This window comes from Hyla sarda, chromosome 5 (genome assembly GCF_029499605.1).
Source record: "Hyla sarda isolate aHylSar1 chromosome 5, aHylSar1.hap1, whole genome shotgun sequence".
NCBI classification, from domain to species: domain Eukaryota; kingdom Metazoa; phylum Chordata; class Amphibia; order Anura; family Hylidae; genus Hyla; species Hyla sarda.
The window spans coordinates 248734847-248749657 of NC_079193.1; the positions used below are offsets into that span (position 1 = coordinate 248734847).

General features: G+C 42.8%; 1 protein-coding gene across 2 annotated transcripts in view; it reads left to right on the forward strand.

Annotated features, from left to right (window-relative positions):
- RTTN (rotatin) overlaps nucleotides 1-14811 on the forward strand; it is a 259753-nt gene that overhangs the window by 66581 nt on the left and 178361 nt on the right. For both annotated transcript variants that reach the window (XR_008844181.1, XM_056521457.1), the window contains exons 10-12: nucleotides 3165-3346; nucleotides 12012-12127; nucleotides 12515-12685. Coding sequence is in view for 1 of the 2 variants with exons in the window: in XM_056521457.1 (XP_056377432.1) it covers nucleotides 3165-3346; nucleotides 12012-12127; nucleotides 12515-12685 (469 nt within the window). In the remaining variant the exon portion in view is untranslated. The remainder of the gene's footprint in view (nucleotides 1-3164; nucleotides 3347-12011; nucleotides 12128-12514; nucleotides 12686-14811) is intronic.

Genomic DNA, 14811 nt, shown 5'->3' on the forward strand with positions numbered 1-14811 from the left:
CTGGAAGATTTACATTATAAATGCAATAAAAGTGTTATCCAGGGTTATAAAAGTCTTAATGTCAGATCCCACAAAAAACAAAAACAATTTTTTTTTTTATATGTTAATCGGTACTTCCTCCTGATCATTTTCCACAATTTTGAAAGGGTGCCAATAATTTTGTCCAGCCCATTTTTGAAGTTTGGTGTGATATTATGTCCAATTTGCTTTTTTTCCTCCCTTTTTTGGTTTAGTTCCAATACACACAAAGGGAATAAACACGTGTATAGTAAAACATGTGTCGCTGCAATCCTTTTCTGTGAGAAATACTTCTTCTTTTTCTTCAGGGGTGCCAACATTTAGGGCCATGACTGTATACATACACAGATTTCTTACCCTTGCTGTTAAACAATTTTATAGAATGTTAATGTTTTTCCTGTGACATTAGAACAATGTATAAGTAGCTCTTGAAGTATAAGCATATTCCAGGTGTTCTCATAGGATGAAAGGTAATTGGTGTTGTATTGATAAAGAGCCCCCTTGGTACTAAATGAGTCCTTCCTCCCAGTAGATAAGTGGGCTTTATATGTTTTAACTATTGGATTTTTGGACTCTGTTTCCCACATTTTTCTCATAATAAAAGAGCAAATGCTTTGAGAGTAGAAACCGAGAAACCTTGATGGAATAGGTTTTCTATAGTTAGAACTCATCATTGCTAGTTGTGGGATTATTGATAAACATTCCATCTATGTAAAGCTTTAGAATCCAATAATACTTATTTTAAAAGGACAATAATGTATGGCATGTGCTATTGAATGCTGTACTTTAATGGGATTATCCAGGATTAGAAAAACGGAGTTGATTTCTTCCAAAAAACAGTGCCACTTCTTTCCTCAACTTGTGTGGTATTGCAGATCCTTTCCATTCACGCTAATGAAGCCAAGTTGGGATACCACACACGAACTGAGGGACAAGGGTGGCACTGTTTTTGGAAGGAATTAACTCTGTTTTTCTATTTCTGGATAACCTCTTTCAAGCTAGTTTTCTTTAGTGATATTATTAAAAGGAAATTTAAAAAATGCTTTGTCTATGTCCTGTCTGTTTAGAGCACTCCATGAGCCATGGTTAGTATCTGGACACTGAAAACAAAGCCATCAATAGAAACATAGGCACCAGAAGCTCATTTTAATTATTCCTTTTACGTCTTTATTTTTACCTTACATTATTGGCTTCTATCTAGAGATGAGCGAATTTACAGTAAATTCGATTTGTCACGAACTTCTCAGCTCGGCAGTTGATGACTTATCCTGCATAAATGAGTTCAGCTTTCCGGTGCTCCCGTTGGCTGGAAAAGGTGGATAAAGTCCTAGGAGATTCTTTTCTAGGACTGTATCCACCTTTTCCAGCCCACCGGAGCACCTGAAGGCTGAACTAATTTATGCAGGCTAAGTCATCAACTGCCGAGCTGCGAAGTTCGTGACAAATCAAATTTACTGTAAATTCGCTCATCTCTACTTCTAACTTTGGGTATAGTTGTTCTTTAAATCGTATCTCCAGTGATTAAGAGCAAAATGAGTAATGGATAGACTGATCATAAAAATCCTGCCTGAATAAAGAATCATATGCTGCCTGAGCTTGTAGTTGGCATTTGCCAGCTAATAGTCATTTCATGATAGCAGCCACAATGTTCTTTAATCTACCAGTGACATGTTATAGAGCAGAAGTCTCTGAGAAGATCGATTTTTATATAGTTTTGTTGGAAAAGATTTAGTAGAACTTGTATCTAAAATATCTGCCCTTTGTGCTCAGGAATCTGATGGGTGGTGTTGCTCAATAATTTGACAGCCTTTGGCTGATTTCACATGGGCATAAATATGGGCAGCCAGTTTAACACAGGCATAAAAATGCATTGGTATTATGACCACATGCCCCAGTCTGGGTCTAATAACCCAAACTGACAGGTGGTCAGACTGGGACTTGTGACTGTAATATACCCATGTAAAGGTGCCCTTCCCTTAATAAGCATGCACACAGGAGAAAGGCCCACCCACTGAATTCTAATTGGAGATTTACAGCTTTGTGTGCACTCTCATTCAGAGAAGGATGGTTTCAAATGGGCATATTACAGCCACAATACCTGTCATTTCGGGTCATTAAACCCACAGTCAGGCACGGTTTTGCTGTCATAATATAGACACAAAAATACATACATAAAATGCCCATGTAAAATTGCTCCTCCTTAAATGATCATGCACACATATAGCTGTCAATCACTGATTAGAACTGCCCACTGGACTTCAAAGCCTACAAGTTATATTGACTCTCTTCCCACAAAGCTTTTATATTCCTCTTCCTAATCTAGTACATACTGCTGGCAGATCAGATTGAATGTTTAATGTGATTGATCCATTTAAGGGGTTTTCTTGATAAATGTCTACAAGATAGGCAACCAATAGCTGATCGGGTGCTGACTCCTGGCACCCCCACCGATCAGCTTTTCTGCACAGCCATGGCACCCAGATGTAAACAATGTATGGAGCTTGGAGCCTTGGCTCCTTACAGGACAGCACAGCTCTTAAGGTACATTAACTTTCCCTGGAAAAGAGCTTTTAAAGGGGTACTCTACTGCCCAGTGTACAGAACATTTTGTTCCAAATGCTGGGTGCGGGGTCGTGACCGCAAGGTCACGCCCCATCGTGATGTTATGACTCGCCCCCTCCCATAGACTTGCATTGAGGGCGTGTGGTGTGACATCACAAGGGACATGGCCGTGACGTCTCTACCCCTGCAGCCTGCACCAAACGTTTAGAACAAAATTTTCAGAGCGCTGGGGCAGTGGAGTACCACTTGAAGTGTGTAAGGATTTACATACTACAGAGAGTATAGTAGAGATAAGGAATGGTAGGAGTAATGTTAGCTAGCATGGTGTAGAAACTGATCGATAGCTGCAGCTTCACTTGGTAGAAATGTCCTCCTTCTGTTGGTGAATCAGCAGGAAGAAAAGGGGGCACTGTGAAGCTTTTACTTTTTTATTGTAGGGGCGCTTTAAGTGTGTGTCTGTCTGATTTTAGGAGAATCTTGTTGGTTGTATTTTATTAAAGATTATTTTATTTTATTTTGATGAGCATTAACATCTGATGTTGAGTGACACAACACAATTGAAATATTTTACTTTTCTTTTAAAGTGGAAACAGCATTCAACCGCATGTAGACTCGAGAACCTCACATTGGTCCCCATTGGACAGAGGCCATTCAGACCCCACAGAACTTGAAAATGAAGATACCTTAGATCTACAATTTCAACAGCTTAGTCTTCCTCAGTTTTGTGTCCTTATTTTGGAAAATGCTGCACCTTTGCTAAAATCAGGTTAGTTTTACATCATGTTCACAGTTTTGTTAAAAATGGCACTGTTTATCTAGTTACCCATAAAACCTCAATCTAAGAGATGGGATTGATGGGGCACATATTTTCCGAGCATAATTGAGATAAAGCAAGAGATGTGTGAATGCTGACTAACCTACTCCTCAAAGGCTGTCCCAGTTCTTTTCATAGAGCAGAGATCTGTGCTGATATTTTCCTAGAAGAATGGTGAAAATGTGGCCTAAATTAACTATTGAGGTAGTTTATCTGCAGTGACTTTCATCCACAGTCAGAGGTTTACTACATGGTCTCCAGATAATGTCCTTTGTAGGTACTACAGTGGCTGCATAGAAAATGCACTGGTACAACTTCTTCATTGCTCTAGTCTCTGAAGAAGGAATGTTATAAACCAAATTGTTCACCTTTTTAGTTGTTTTAAAGCCACTACTTTGAGATCTTTTTCATTTACTTTTTACTCATTCTATAACAGATTGTCTAGCGAAAATAGTTTTTCTATTAATTAACATGCCCAGGCTACCTGCTTAAACAAAAAAACAAAAAAAACAATTTAGATCTTATTTGGTCCCACTTAGCCTCAGGTTTTGCTGCTCCCGGTCTCTGCGTTCCCCTTCCGGTTACTAAGGGGTCAATCTCGTACATTACCACCACAGCCAGTGAGTGGCTGAGCAGCAATGTGATATATTGACCACAGCACCAGAAAATGGAGAGTGACGCAAATCAGGGCTGTGGTCAATTCATCATATTGCTGCTCAGCCAGTCACTGGCTGAGGCTGGACACCCCTGTGGCCATTATAGGGCACTCTGACGTATTAGGCCCTATCACCAGGTGTTGCACGGCGGCAGCCTATGGACATGTTTGTAGAAAAGCTTTTTTCCCGGACAGACCCTTTTTAGTCTTTATTGTATCCATTTGAGTAAATTGGAAAAAAAAAAATTTAAACAGCATATTGTAATGATTTCAGGTGCAAATTTGTGCACAAATTTGTTGTTACCCATTGTGATTTTGTACTTACAAATACAAGGTCCAATTTACCCCAAAATAGAATTAAACGAACTACAGCTCATTGATTAAAAGAAAAAACACAAAAGTCTATTTTTTTTTTTCCCCAAATGCAAAACAATTTTGAAGTGTCTGTAACCTCTGTTAGGATGGGGACCGAGGCTTGCAACCAGTGCAGAAGACACATTCCCTTGCGGACATTTCCTTGATAGCGGAGCGGCGGCAGAACATGCCAGCGCTAGGCCGATCGAATATGTACCACCTTATAGACTGCAATGCAGAGACTGCAGAAAGATTAGAAATGTTTAGTCTTTCTGGGGGCACCTGAATTTGAATTTTTGCACTAGATGTTTCCGGAGCGCAGCAGAATCCCATTAAAATCAATGGGACTCTGCTGCTGTGGAAACTCTTAGGAACTCCTAATAGTGTTAACATAGCCTTATTAAAGTAAGATGCAGGGATATGGAAATCCTACCGCTCAATGCCCAGGACATGCAGTTCCAGGTGCCGGGCAGGAGAATTTTCCATGCACTCAGCCCTGTGCCGGGCGAGCAGCTCCTATAAGAAACTACTGTGACAATCCACCCGGGGGGTCCGCTGATTTATCAAGCATAAGCCAGGGGGTCCATACCTTGTCGAACTTCTTAGGTCACTTACGACTCACATAAAGAGTCTGGTATAAGGGGACATACTTGTTGACCAGAGCCAGCCAACGCAGCAGCGGAGGAGGGGAGGTATCCTTCAAAGTCATCACAACCACTTTGCGGGCACAGAACAGCAGAAAGTGAATCAGTAGGCATCTATGTGAGCTGGAAAACCTACCTCATTAATGACTCCCTGCAGGCACACCGTAGGGGTAAGTATAAAAGGAAAGTCCAGATTATCAGCCAGAAACCCCAGTACCTCCCTCCGGAAGAGAGCAATGACAGGACATTCCCACACAGCATGTAGAAAACTACCCACTGCACCCGAACAACGGAAATAAGTCAGATTGCGAAACACCAATATGTTTCAGCTTAGCCAGATTGGATCAGCATATCTCTACAACTGACTTCTATTGAATAAGAGCCTTCAACCTCCTTCCACTGATCTTCAGACAGATCAGATATATCAGCCTCCCATCTAGGAAATGCTTGTGAGAACGGGCAAGGCCCCAGTGTCTCCAGGAGAGCATGGGCCTGAGTCAAGGGTTTAGAAAGGTCCTTGGTGCCCAGGAGAAGCTCTGCTTCAGAAAATATAGGGGTAAACGTCAAGGAGCCAAACTGTGCCTGAACCGCATGCTTGAGCTGAAGATACCTAAAGAAGGCATTTCCAGGGATGCTATAACGTTCCTTCATGTCTGAAAAGGACAAGAATACTTGATCCTCTCCAAACAAGTGGATCACAAACTTGGCGTAATGAGAACCCCAGAATCTGGCATCCTGTAACCCATGCAGGTAAGGTAAATGTACATTCCCCCACAAGGGTGCTAGTAAAGAGTTCTAGTAATAGCCTTGTAGGAACCCATAATCGCTTCAGCCAAGGCAGTCGCGGAGTTGGACAGAGCCAGATCGATCCACCATGCTGCATACACCAACTGTGAGGCAAGAAAGTAGTTATAAACATCAGCTAAGCCGCCTTGCTTCTTAGGAGCTTGGAGAAGAGCCTGATTGAGTCTGGGTGACTCTTCCTGCAAGTAGAAGGATTCCAGAGCTCCACACAGCGTGTTAAAATGTTTCCTAGGGGGGATCGTTGGAGCTAAATGCAACTGGTATAGGAATTTAGGAAGATAAATCTTTTAAAAAATATTTATCCTGCCGGCAAGGGAAAGAGGGAGTGATGACCAGGCCGTCAGCTGCTCCATAGTGGAGCGTAGCAAGGGCTCCAAGTTGAGGGGCAAATAATCTATCAGGGAGTTATTTACCTCCACCACTAAGTATCTAAAGCGAGAAACCACCGGCACCCCAGCCGGGAGGGGGTTAGGAAGGGGACCCCCAGAGGAGAGTGTCATTAGAGAGGGTTTAGTCCAATTGACCCGCAAACCCGAATTGAATTAAACCGGTCAAGCAGGTTGATAATGGACGAGCGAACCCTCGGCATCCGCTAAATACACAAGGGTGTAATCCGCATAAAGGGAAACCTTCTCTACAATGAAACCCCTGGGAATACCACAGATAGCAGGTTCCCTACGTATGGCTGCCCCTAAAGGCTCCATTGCCAGTGCAAAAAGGAAGGGAGATATAGGGCACCCCTGTCTTGTCCCACAGCCCAGGAGAAAGGGAGCAGAAGCATCTAAGTCTAATCTAGGACCATCGTATAGCAAGCGGACCAAAGTGCAAAATTAGGGACCAAACCCAAATGTACCTAGAACCTCCCACAGATAAGGCCACAACACAGTCAAAAGCTTTGTAAATTTCCAGACTATCACTCCAGTAGGAAAGCCCTCCCTCATTGCAGCTATGTTAAGTTGCAGATGCTTCACGTTAACGTCCATGGCCCTACCTGGCATACACCCAGTTTGGTCAGGATGAATTATAGCGTTAATGACACCATAAAGACTAGTAGCCAACACTTTAACCAAGATCTTAATATCAACATTCAACAGGGAAATTGGTATGTAAGAATCAGGCAGCAATGGGTCCTTCCCAGGCTTAGGGATCACCAAAACAACGCCTCCCACATAGAGTCCGGAAGAGCCTCAGCTATGGAGTGAAACAAGTGGAGTATATGGGCTAGTTGCTCCTCATTCATCCCATACCAATCCCCTATCATCCCATCTAAACCAGGGGTCTTCCCATGAGGAAGGTCACATATAGCCTGTTCCACTTCTTTAATTGTAAAGGGAGCATCTAACACTGCCGCTTGAGCATGACTAAGTATGGGAAGGGATAAGTTACGTAGAAAGAACAACATTTCCCCTTTACAGGGCAAAGAAGGGGCAGCGTATAAAGATGAGTAGAAGTCCCTAAAAACAGTTGATCCCCTTAGGATCTACTACCATAGCACCGTCACTACCCTAAATTCAGGGGATAGAGGCAGCAGGACGACTAGCCCTCGACAAATATGCCAACAGTTTACCATTTTTGTCCCCGAATTCAAAGAGGGCAGCCTCCCTGTCTGCTAACCTCAACTGGACCCTATTCTTCTGAACAACTAACTGGGATTGTTGAGCATTGGCCCATGTCCTCTCAGTCACAGGAGAAAGATTTCTGACAAACTCTGCCTCCTGAACCAGCCTACCCTCCATCTCTGACCGAATGTTCCGCTGGCCCGCAACTCCCGCTATAAAGGCCTCTCAAATTGTGGCTTTGTAATGATCCCATTGAACTAAGGGGTCAGGATAAGCAGCATTATACTCCCAATAGTTATCATGAGCAACCCTTAAAGCCTCAACAACTTCCCCGGCCTGTAGCCATCCAGGGTGCATGCGCCAGATACAGGAAGTGGGAGTTGGGCCTAAATGTAGGCTTACCAACACAGCAGAGTGGTCTGAGATCCCCCTAGTGGTGTAAGAAATATCTCTTGCCGCAGGAAGGAGATCCTCAGTTGCCAATGCGAGATCTATTCTAGAGAATGACCTATGGGCCGCAGAATAAAAGGAAAAGGAAGATTCATTCGGATATTTCCACCTCCAGAGGTAGCATGGTAGCCCCTCGCAATCCAAGCCTTCTTGAGAGCAATAACTTTCTGACCCGTAATTTGAGTCTCCTGTAGACAAACAATGTGAGGAGATTGACGTTTCACAAAATCAAGGCATAAGGCCAGTTTAATTTTGGAATTAAGCTCCCGTACATTCCAGCTAATCACCTTCAGGGTCCCCATCATAAAAGGCACTACTACATACGCCCAGGGGAACCTGCATTAAGACCAGAACAGAGAGGGGCAGAGCACCAGGACCATACACACCAGATTCAACCAAAAAAGACCTACAGGGCACAGACACATAACATAAAAGCAATCAGGCATAACAAAAACATTTCCAAGAACACCCTGTCTAACATTCAATGGGACTTAAACAGCTAGTCCGTAACACAGTGCAGACCTAGACCCTTAAATACAACTTTTACAGAGCTTTAAAGGAACGCCAAAAATACTAAATGCACAACTACCAAAATTACCTCCCGCCACCCCCACCAGGAACCTGTGGAGGCCCTAAGCAGGAACTAACTCCATAACTACTACCTAAAAAAAAAAATACCCCATCACGAAGAGCAGCCCATGGAAAGAAAGTCCAGCACCGCTCAATCCGGAGGCCTGATCGGAGGGGCCGCATCCACTCAATGAAGAGTGCCAGTTGGGGAAGTGAAGAACTTAGTAAAGGCCCCATCCACCACTTGGAGTCTAGCAGGATACAACATTGAGTAATGGTAGCCTTTGGCTCACAGCTTTGCCCGGACCTCTGTGAAATGCACCCGCTGTTTGCAAAGTTCCACAGAAAAATCAGGATAAAAGGACCCTCTGATTCCCTTTAGAAGCAAACTGGGTCTGAGCACCAGGGTCTCGCTGAGAAGGGCCGCCAGAGCGAGAGGACCCATCATCATTAGAAGTTGTCCAAGAGGCTTCAGCATAAACATTGGATTTCTTATTCTTGTTGCGGGGGCCACCCATGATCAACAGGGCCACACAGAGAGCCGGTAGAAAGTCACCAGACACACAGTCCCAGTATCGCAGAAGCAGAACCACTCAAGGCAGGAGCAGCTGATATCAGAGGTCTCAGGCTGACCACCAAGCACCACAAGTCCCAGCAACACAGTAGCCACACTCCAATGTACTTACAGGACTATAGAAGTGTACAGGAGCAGGCAGTGGATAGCCCCCTGAAGCCTGGCAGAGAAGAGATGGCCAGGAGATGGCCCAGCAGCAGGAGGCACAGCAGGATGAGAAGACAGTCCAGCCATAAAGGAGGCAGTAAGGCACCCTTAATAGTAGGGCAGAGGGCAAGGGGCTACAGATGGGAACTGCAGGGAGTCCAACCAGACCAGCAACCACGGAGCCAGGAGCCGCAAGGACACCACAGCAGGCCTGCACTGAGGAGCCCGGGAGTAACCTAGGAGACGGGGGAAGCCACGCCCACGAAGCCTGTAATGGCAGCTCCCAGTCTTCACCTTCAAAGCGATGCAGCCCAAGCCGGGGACCAGCAGAAATTGCCGACCGCAGAGATGAAGCCACCAGACAGCCACAGCAGGAGAAGCCAGCAACCGCTCCAGAAGATCGCCGGGTACAGTGTCTGCCGCCCCCAGCAGATGAGCTCACCACCAGACCGCCGCTCCAGCAACCACCGCGCACCAGCAGGGTCCCGGAGCCTTCCCCGACACCGGATTGCCAAAGGGGCAAGAACCGGCCATTTATACAGGGTTATTTCGGGGCATGAAGTGCCAAGCGGCAGGAGCTCCGGGGCGTGCGACCGCTTAGCTCTGCATCCAAACCACGCCCCCTACATGATGGAAACTTAACAAATTTTGGTATTTCTGTAATCAAAGCGACCTAAAGTATTAAAATACCATGTAAGTTTGACCAAAAGGGGAATGGCATAAAAAGAAACCTCCCCAAATTAGCTAAATTGCATAATTTTTTTTATTTTTCAATTACACCTCACAAAATTTTTTCGGAGCATATGTTATGGAAAAATAAAAGGTGTCACTACAAAGAACAATTGGTCCTGCAAAAAACAAGCCCTCATATGGGTCTGTAGATGGGGAAATATAAGAGGTGGTGGCTATTATACGGCAAGGAGAAAAAACAAAAGTGTGAAAACTAAATAAACTAATAAAGACCTTATTTACATATGATTTGGGTTCAAATTATTTTATGTACCATGACAAGCGGATTTGTATGAGGGACAAGCCGATTGTGATCCATTTTAGTCCCTTGGACAAGTAGTTTTTTATTTTATTTTTTTATTTCCACACCCCTAAAGATGATGTATAAATTTCAAAGCCACAAGACAGATGATGCTGCAGCTGGACAGGATTATTTTCTGGATGGTATAGGGGTCCCTAGTGATGTGTGATTTTTTTATTTATTTTTTTTTTGGTGTATTTGAGTACATGGCGTATTAAAATACACAAAGGAAATACAAATTTCTTACAAAGTATATTAGAAAAGTTAATGGGTTTTTGCCAATTTAAAGGGGTTTCCTGGATACTAGAATTATTTTATATTTCTAGGGAGACAATGACCCCCCCCCCAAACACACACCAAAAAAAAAAAAAAAGCACATGCTTACCTACCTTTCTTCCTAGGGGAATGCCCTATGAGGACTTCTGGTTCCCTGCTGAATGCTTCGGCTGCTACATCGATACAAACTCATCTGTCTTGATTGACTGAGGCGGGACATCGCTGCAGTCAGTGACTGCTCACGCAGTTCCACGAGCGGAGATTCCATGTGGTGTCTGCCGCCAAAATCCTGCGGTGTCACTATTGACAGCAATGGAATGTGCGTGTAATTCTGCCAAAAGATTGAACATGTTCATTATTTCTGCAGATCTATTTCAGTGGTGGCATTCTCTGCCACTGAAAGCTCGCAGTGTGAACGGGTCGTGGAAGACCCACTCACTGCGGGTCGTGGAAGACCCACCCACTGCGCAATTCCACACGTGGAAATTCCATAGTGTGAACATGCCCTTAAAGGGGTACTATGCCCCTAGACATATTATCCCCTATCCAAAGGATAGGGGTTAAGATGTCTGATCGCAGGGGTCCCCGCGATCTCCCTGCTGGGGAGATGAACCTGATCTTGCTGATGTTATACTCCATGAGCTCACAATGCAAGAGGAGGGACTGTGGGATAATGGTCTGTCCTATGAGTGTCAGACACTACTTTTTAATGCCATTCACAACTTGTTAGAAAGTTGTTTGCTTGATAAATGTTTTGTGCGAATTGGAAAATGGTTTGTGAAGCCCAGTGAAAGAGAGGAAAAATCAGTTTCAAAGAGCATTGGGTGTAGCGCTGGAGGCTCGTGACATGGCCACGCCCCTCTAATGTCATGCCAAGCCCCCTCAATGCAAGTCTATGAGAAGGGGCGTAACAGCTGTAACACCTCCTCCCCTAGACTTGCATTGAGGGGGTGTAGCCATGAAGTCACGAGCCTCCACCCCGCATCGCCAGTCATTTGGCACAGAGTGAAGTTCGTGCACCGGATGTCTGGGGTGCCGCACCAGAGATCGCGGGGATCCCCAGCAGCAGGACCCCCGCGATCAGACATCTTATACCCTATCCTTTGGATAGGGGATAAAATGTCTAGGGGCAGAGTACCCCTTTAATGAGTTAGTCAGGAGAATCCATAAAATGCAAGCTGTCATCTGCAAAGCAGGTAATCTTGACTTCCACAGTGTTTTTACCTGGATAGACTAACACTTTAAGATGACGTGCGAGCTGCTCCGAGATTAAATTAATCCAGTTGTGTAAATGTTCACTTGATGGTTAGTGTAGATAGCATTGAAGTATGACCCAAAGGAACCCTTTATTCCTGCGAATTAGACCCAGCCAATCTTGGCTAACATCATTAAACACCTTCTCCGCATCAACGGTCTATAGCGCTGGGATTGACTGACCATAGATCCTCCCCTCTATTGTTGACGCACAATTCTATCTTTTGTAGTTATTTATTTTATTTATAAATACTAAATGTATATAATATATTTTTTTATTTTTTTTTTGCTTAATTACAGAAAGGCGTAAGCTTTTAATCTTGATCCTAGAGCTGCTTACTGAGAACTTGGTCCTGCTTGGTGGTGCCATTTCAGAATACGTTTGGGAGGATGGCAGCCTCATAGGACAGGAATTGGTGAGGGTGCAATGTTTCTGTATGTATTACCTATCTTTGTCATACAGTTAAATGATATTCGCTGTCCATCCTACATTAAGTTTGCATCAACAAAAACTTGCTTTCAAAGCACTCCTTGGCTCATCTCGATAGAAAGGGCCTAGCCAGTCGCCTGGGTTGCTGTGGCAACCCAAGAAGGCAAACAAGACAATGTCTATAGCACCTTTTATTTCTCTATTTCTTTTTCTTCTAAAGGTTATGCATGGACAACAATGCGGCAGAACTTAATTACAAATGATTTTTTGGAGAGGGTTCTTTATTTCTTTCTGTGAATTGTGCACTTCTTATATACTATAAACCTATTCCACTAATGTAATAAGACCTGCTTTTTGCATTTTGCTTTTCCAGAGATGTAAACTGCTTTTCGTGCTTGATACACTTGGGGAGACTATACTGTATCATAAAAATAACAATAGTTCTGAGAAGCCTGACTCTTCTCTTGTGAACCACAGAATGGCATTTATCAGCATCTCTCTTTTTACAATGCGACTACTGCAAACACTTATCCCAGTGGAAAAGGTAAGAGATGAAGAACAATTCTGAAAAGCAGAAACCTTTTAAGGGCTTCTTTGTCAAGATTGTTTTGGTTAATATTAATGCCCCAGGTTATACTCTGCAAGCTTCACTACTGAGCCACACTTTGCAATTGAAGGTGTAGTGTGACCATTCTTTAGACCTAAACTTGCAGTCGGGAATGGATTATCTATACACACCATTGATCAGTGCATTAACCATTGTGAAATAATGCAGTGCCAGCGCACATGATATGCATGTATAATAAATACCCAGTAGTTTATTTCTCTGTTCAAAGTTATACTATTAGTAAAGCTTGCACAACTAAAATTCAGTCTGCTTGTTACCATTAGTATGTCATAGTATTTTTAAAGATGAAAATAACCCAAACTTTCTATTTTAACATATCAGTAACTAAAGTAAAGTGACTCCCATTATGGCTGTGTAGTTCCAAAACATAGAGCAAGAAAACACCTTTGGCCCCATTTACGGAAACCTGCCACAATATTTCATCTAACCTCCCATTGATTTGATGATTCTTTTCTTAGACTACTGTGTCAGAGTTCCAGGAACTCAGTGGCGCTGAATAGGGTTGAAGGCTTTCTTTCTGGAAAACTGGCGGTCTAAGCTCATGGACTACATTATTGTTCTCTTCTGGCACATGTTTAGGTCAGAATGTCAATTTATGATAGATTTTAGCTTTTTGTGTCTGCACTTAGTGTACCCTTGTTTATAAAGCTGCATACAGACAGATGAGTGTCTCACTGACATCTTAAGACTTATAAGCAGAAGCGGATAGGTTTTCTACAGTATGGCTGACACAGCTGATCTGGTTGCTATGGACAAGTCCTAGTTTTTTCTTTGGACTAATTTTACTTCTTCTATCCTAATAGCACTTAGAGCACAGCCAAATCTCACCTGACTTGGAATAAATATTCTCTGGAATATTTCTTTATCTAACTGTTCTGAGGGGGCAGTTATATAGGGGGACAAAACCCCTACACATAACTTTCTCACTCCCCTGCCGCTACTGTCAGTCTCCTGATGTAAGCAATAACTTGTCTGTGGCTGCACAATGACCTTCCTGCTCATACACTAGGAAGTAGTAGGAAGGTCCTTTTCCAAAAATGATGTGAAGACAACAAGATAGATCCATAGAATAAAAACCTATACTTACCCTGCAGCTGTGTGGCCACTTTTATGGATGTGAAGATTTCAGTAGCTTTTATATGTACTTTTGGCCATTCTAATCTTAAATTGCATAGTTTCTTAAAGTTAGTTTCGTAATAATATACATGCATAGCATGTAACTACTCTTATAGCTTCTCCACTGTCTGGGAAAATCTTATCTGTTACACGGTGCTGCTGCTGAGCTAGTATCTGTTACTATTCTCTGTCCTGCATTACATGATATAGTGTGTTCTGTAAGGTCTAGTATCTCTTGAGATACAAATGGCTGCAACATCACTTGTACTAGTATGTAGTACATTTTCAGCATTAAAATGTCGTGTTTCATAGCCCAGCAGCAGCTATGTATCTCCATTTTTTTTTCTCCACTTGCAGTCATGTAGATGTAAAACTGCTTCTCGTGCTATTCATGGGCCTCTGCTGCCCTCTGCCGGTCTACAAATATACACTACAGTCCTCTTAGTTTATTGTATGGAGCTTTACAAATTTTCATCAACAGTAATATAAGGGCACACTACTTTGACGATGTGGTCTTTTTCTGCCTAAAAAAATCTGTCACATTATTCTAGTAATAAAAATAGGTCAATTTAAAGGGAATCTGTCACCTACATTCTCTAATTTTTTTTTTCAACTAAATAAAACAAAGATTTTGATATATTTATCTAGTGTGTGTGTGTGTGTGTGTGTGTGTGTGTGTGTGTATATATATATATATATATATATATATATATATATATATTATATATATATATATATTATATATAATATATATATATAATATATATACACATATACAATCATATGTTCTTTCCATGGTTATGGGAAAGCTATGTTGTCTAAGCAACTTTTCACAGTATGCAGATATCTGCTTTATAGCATCTGTTTGAACCATAGGAACCTGTAGTCTGGAAATGGTGGTTTACTTTTCTGGGAGAGTTTTTCAG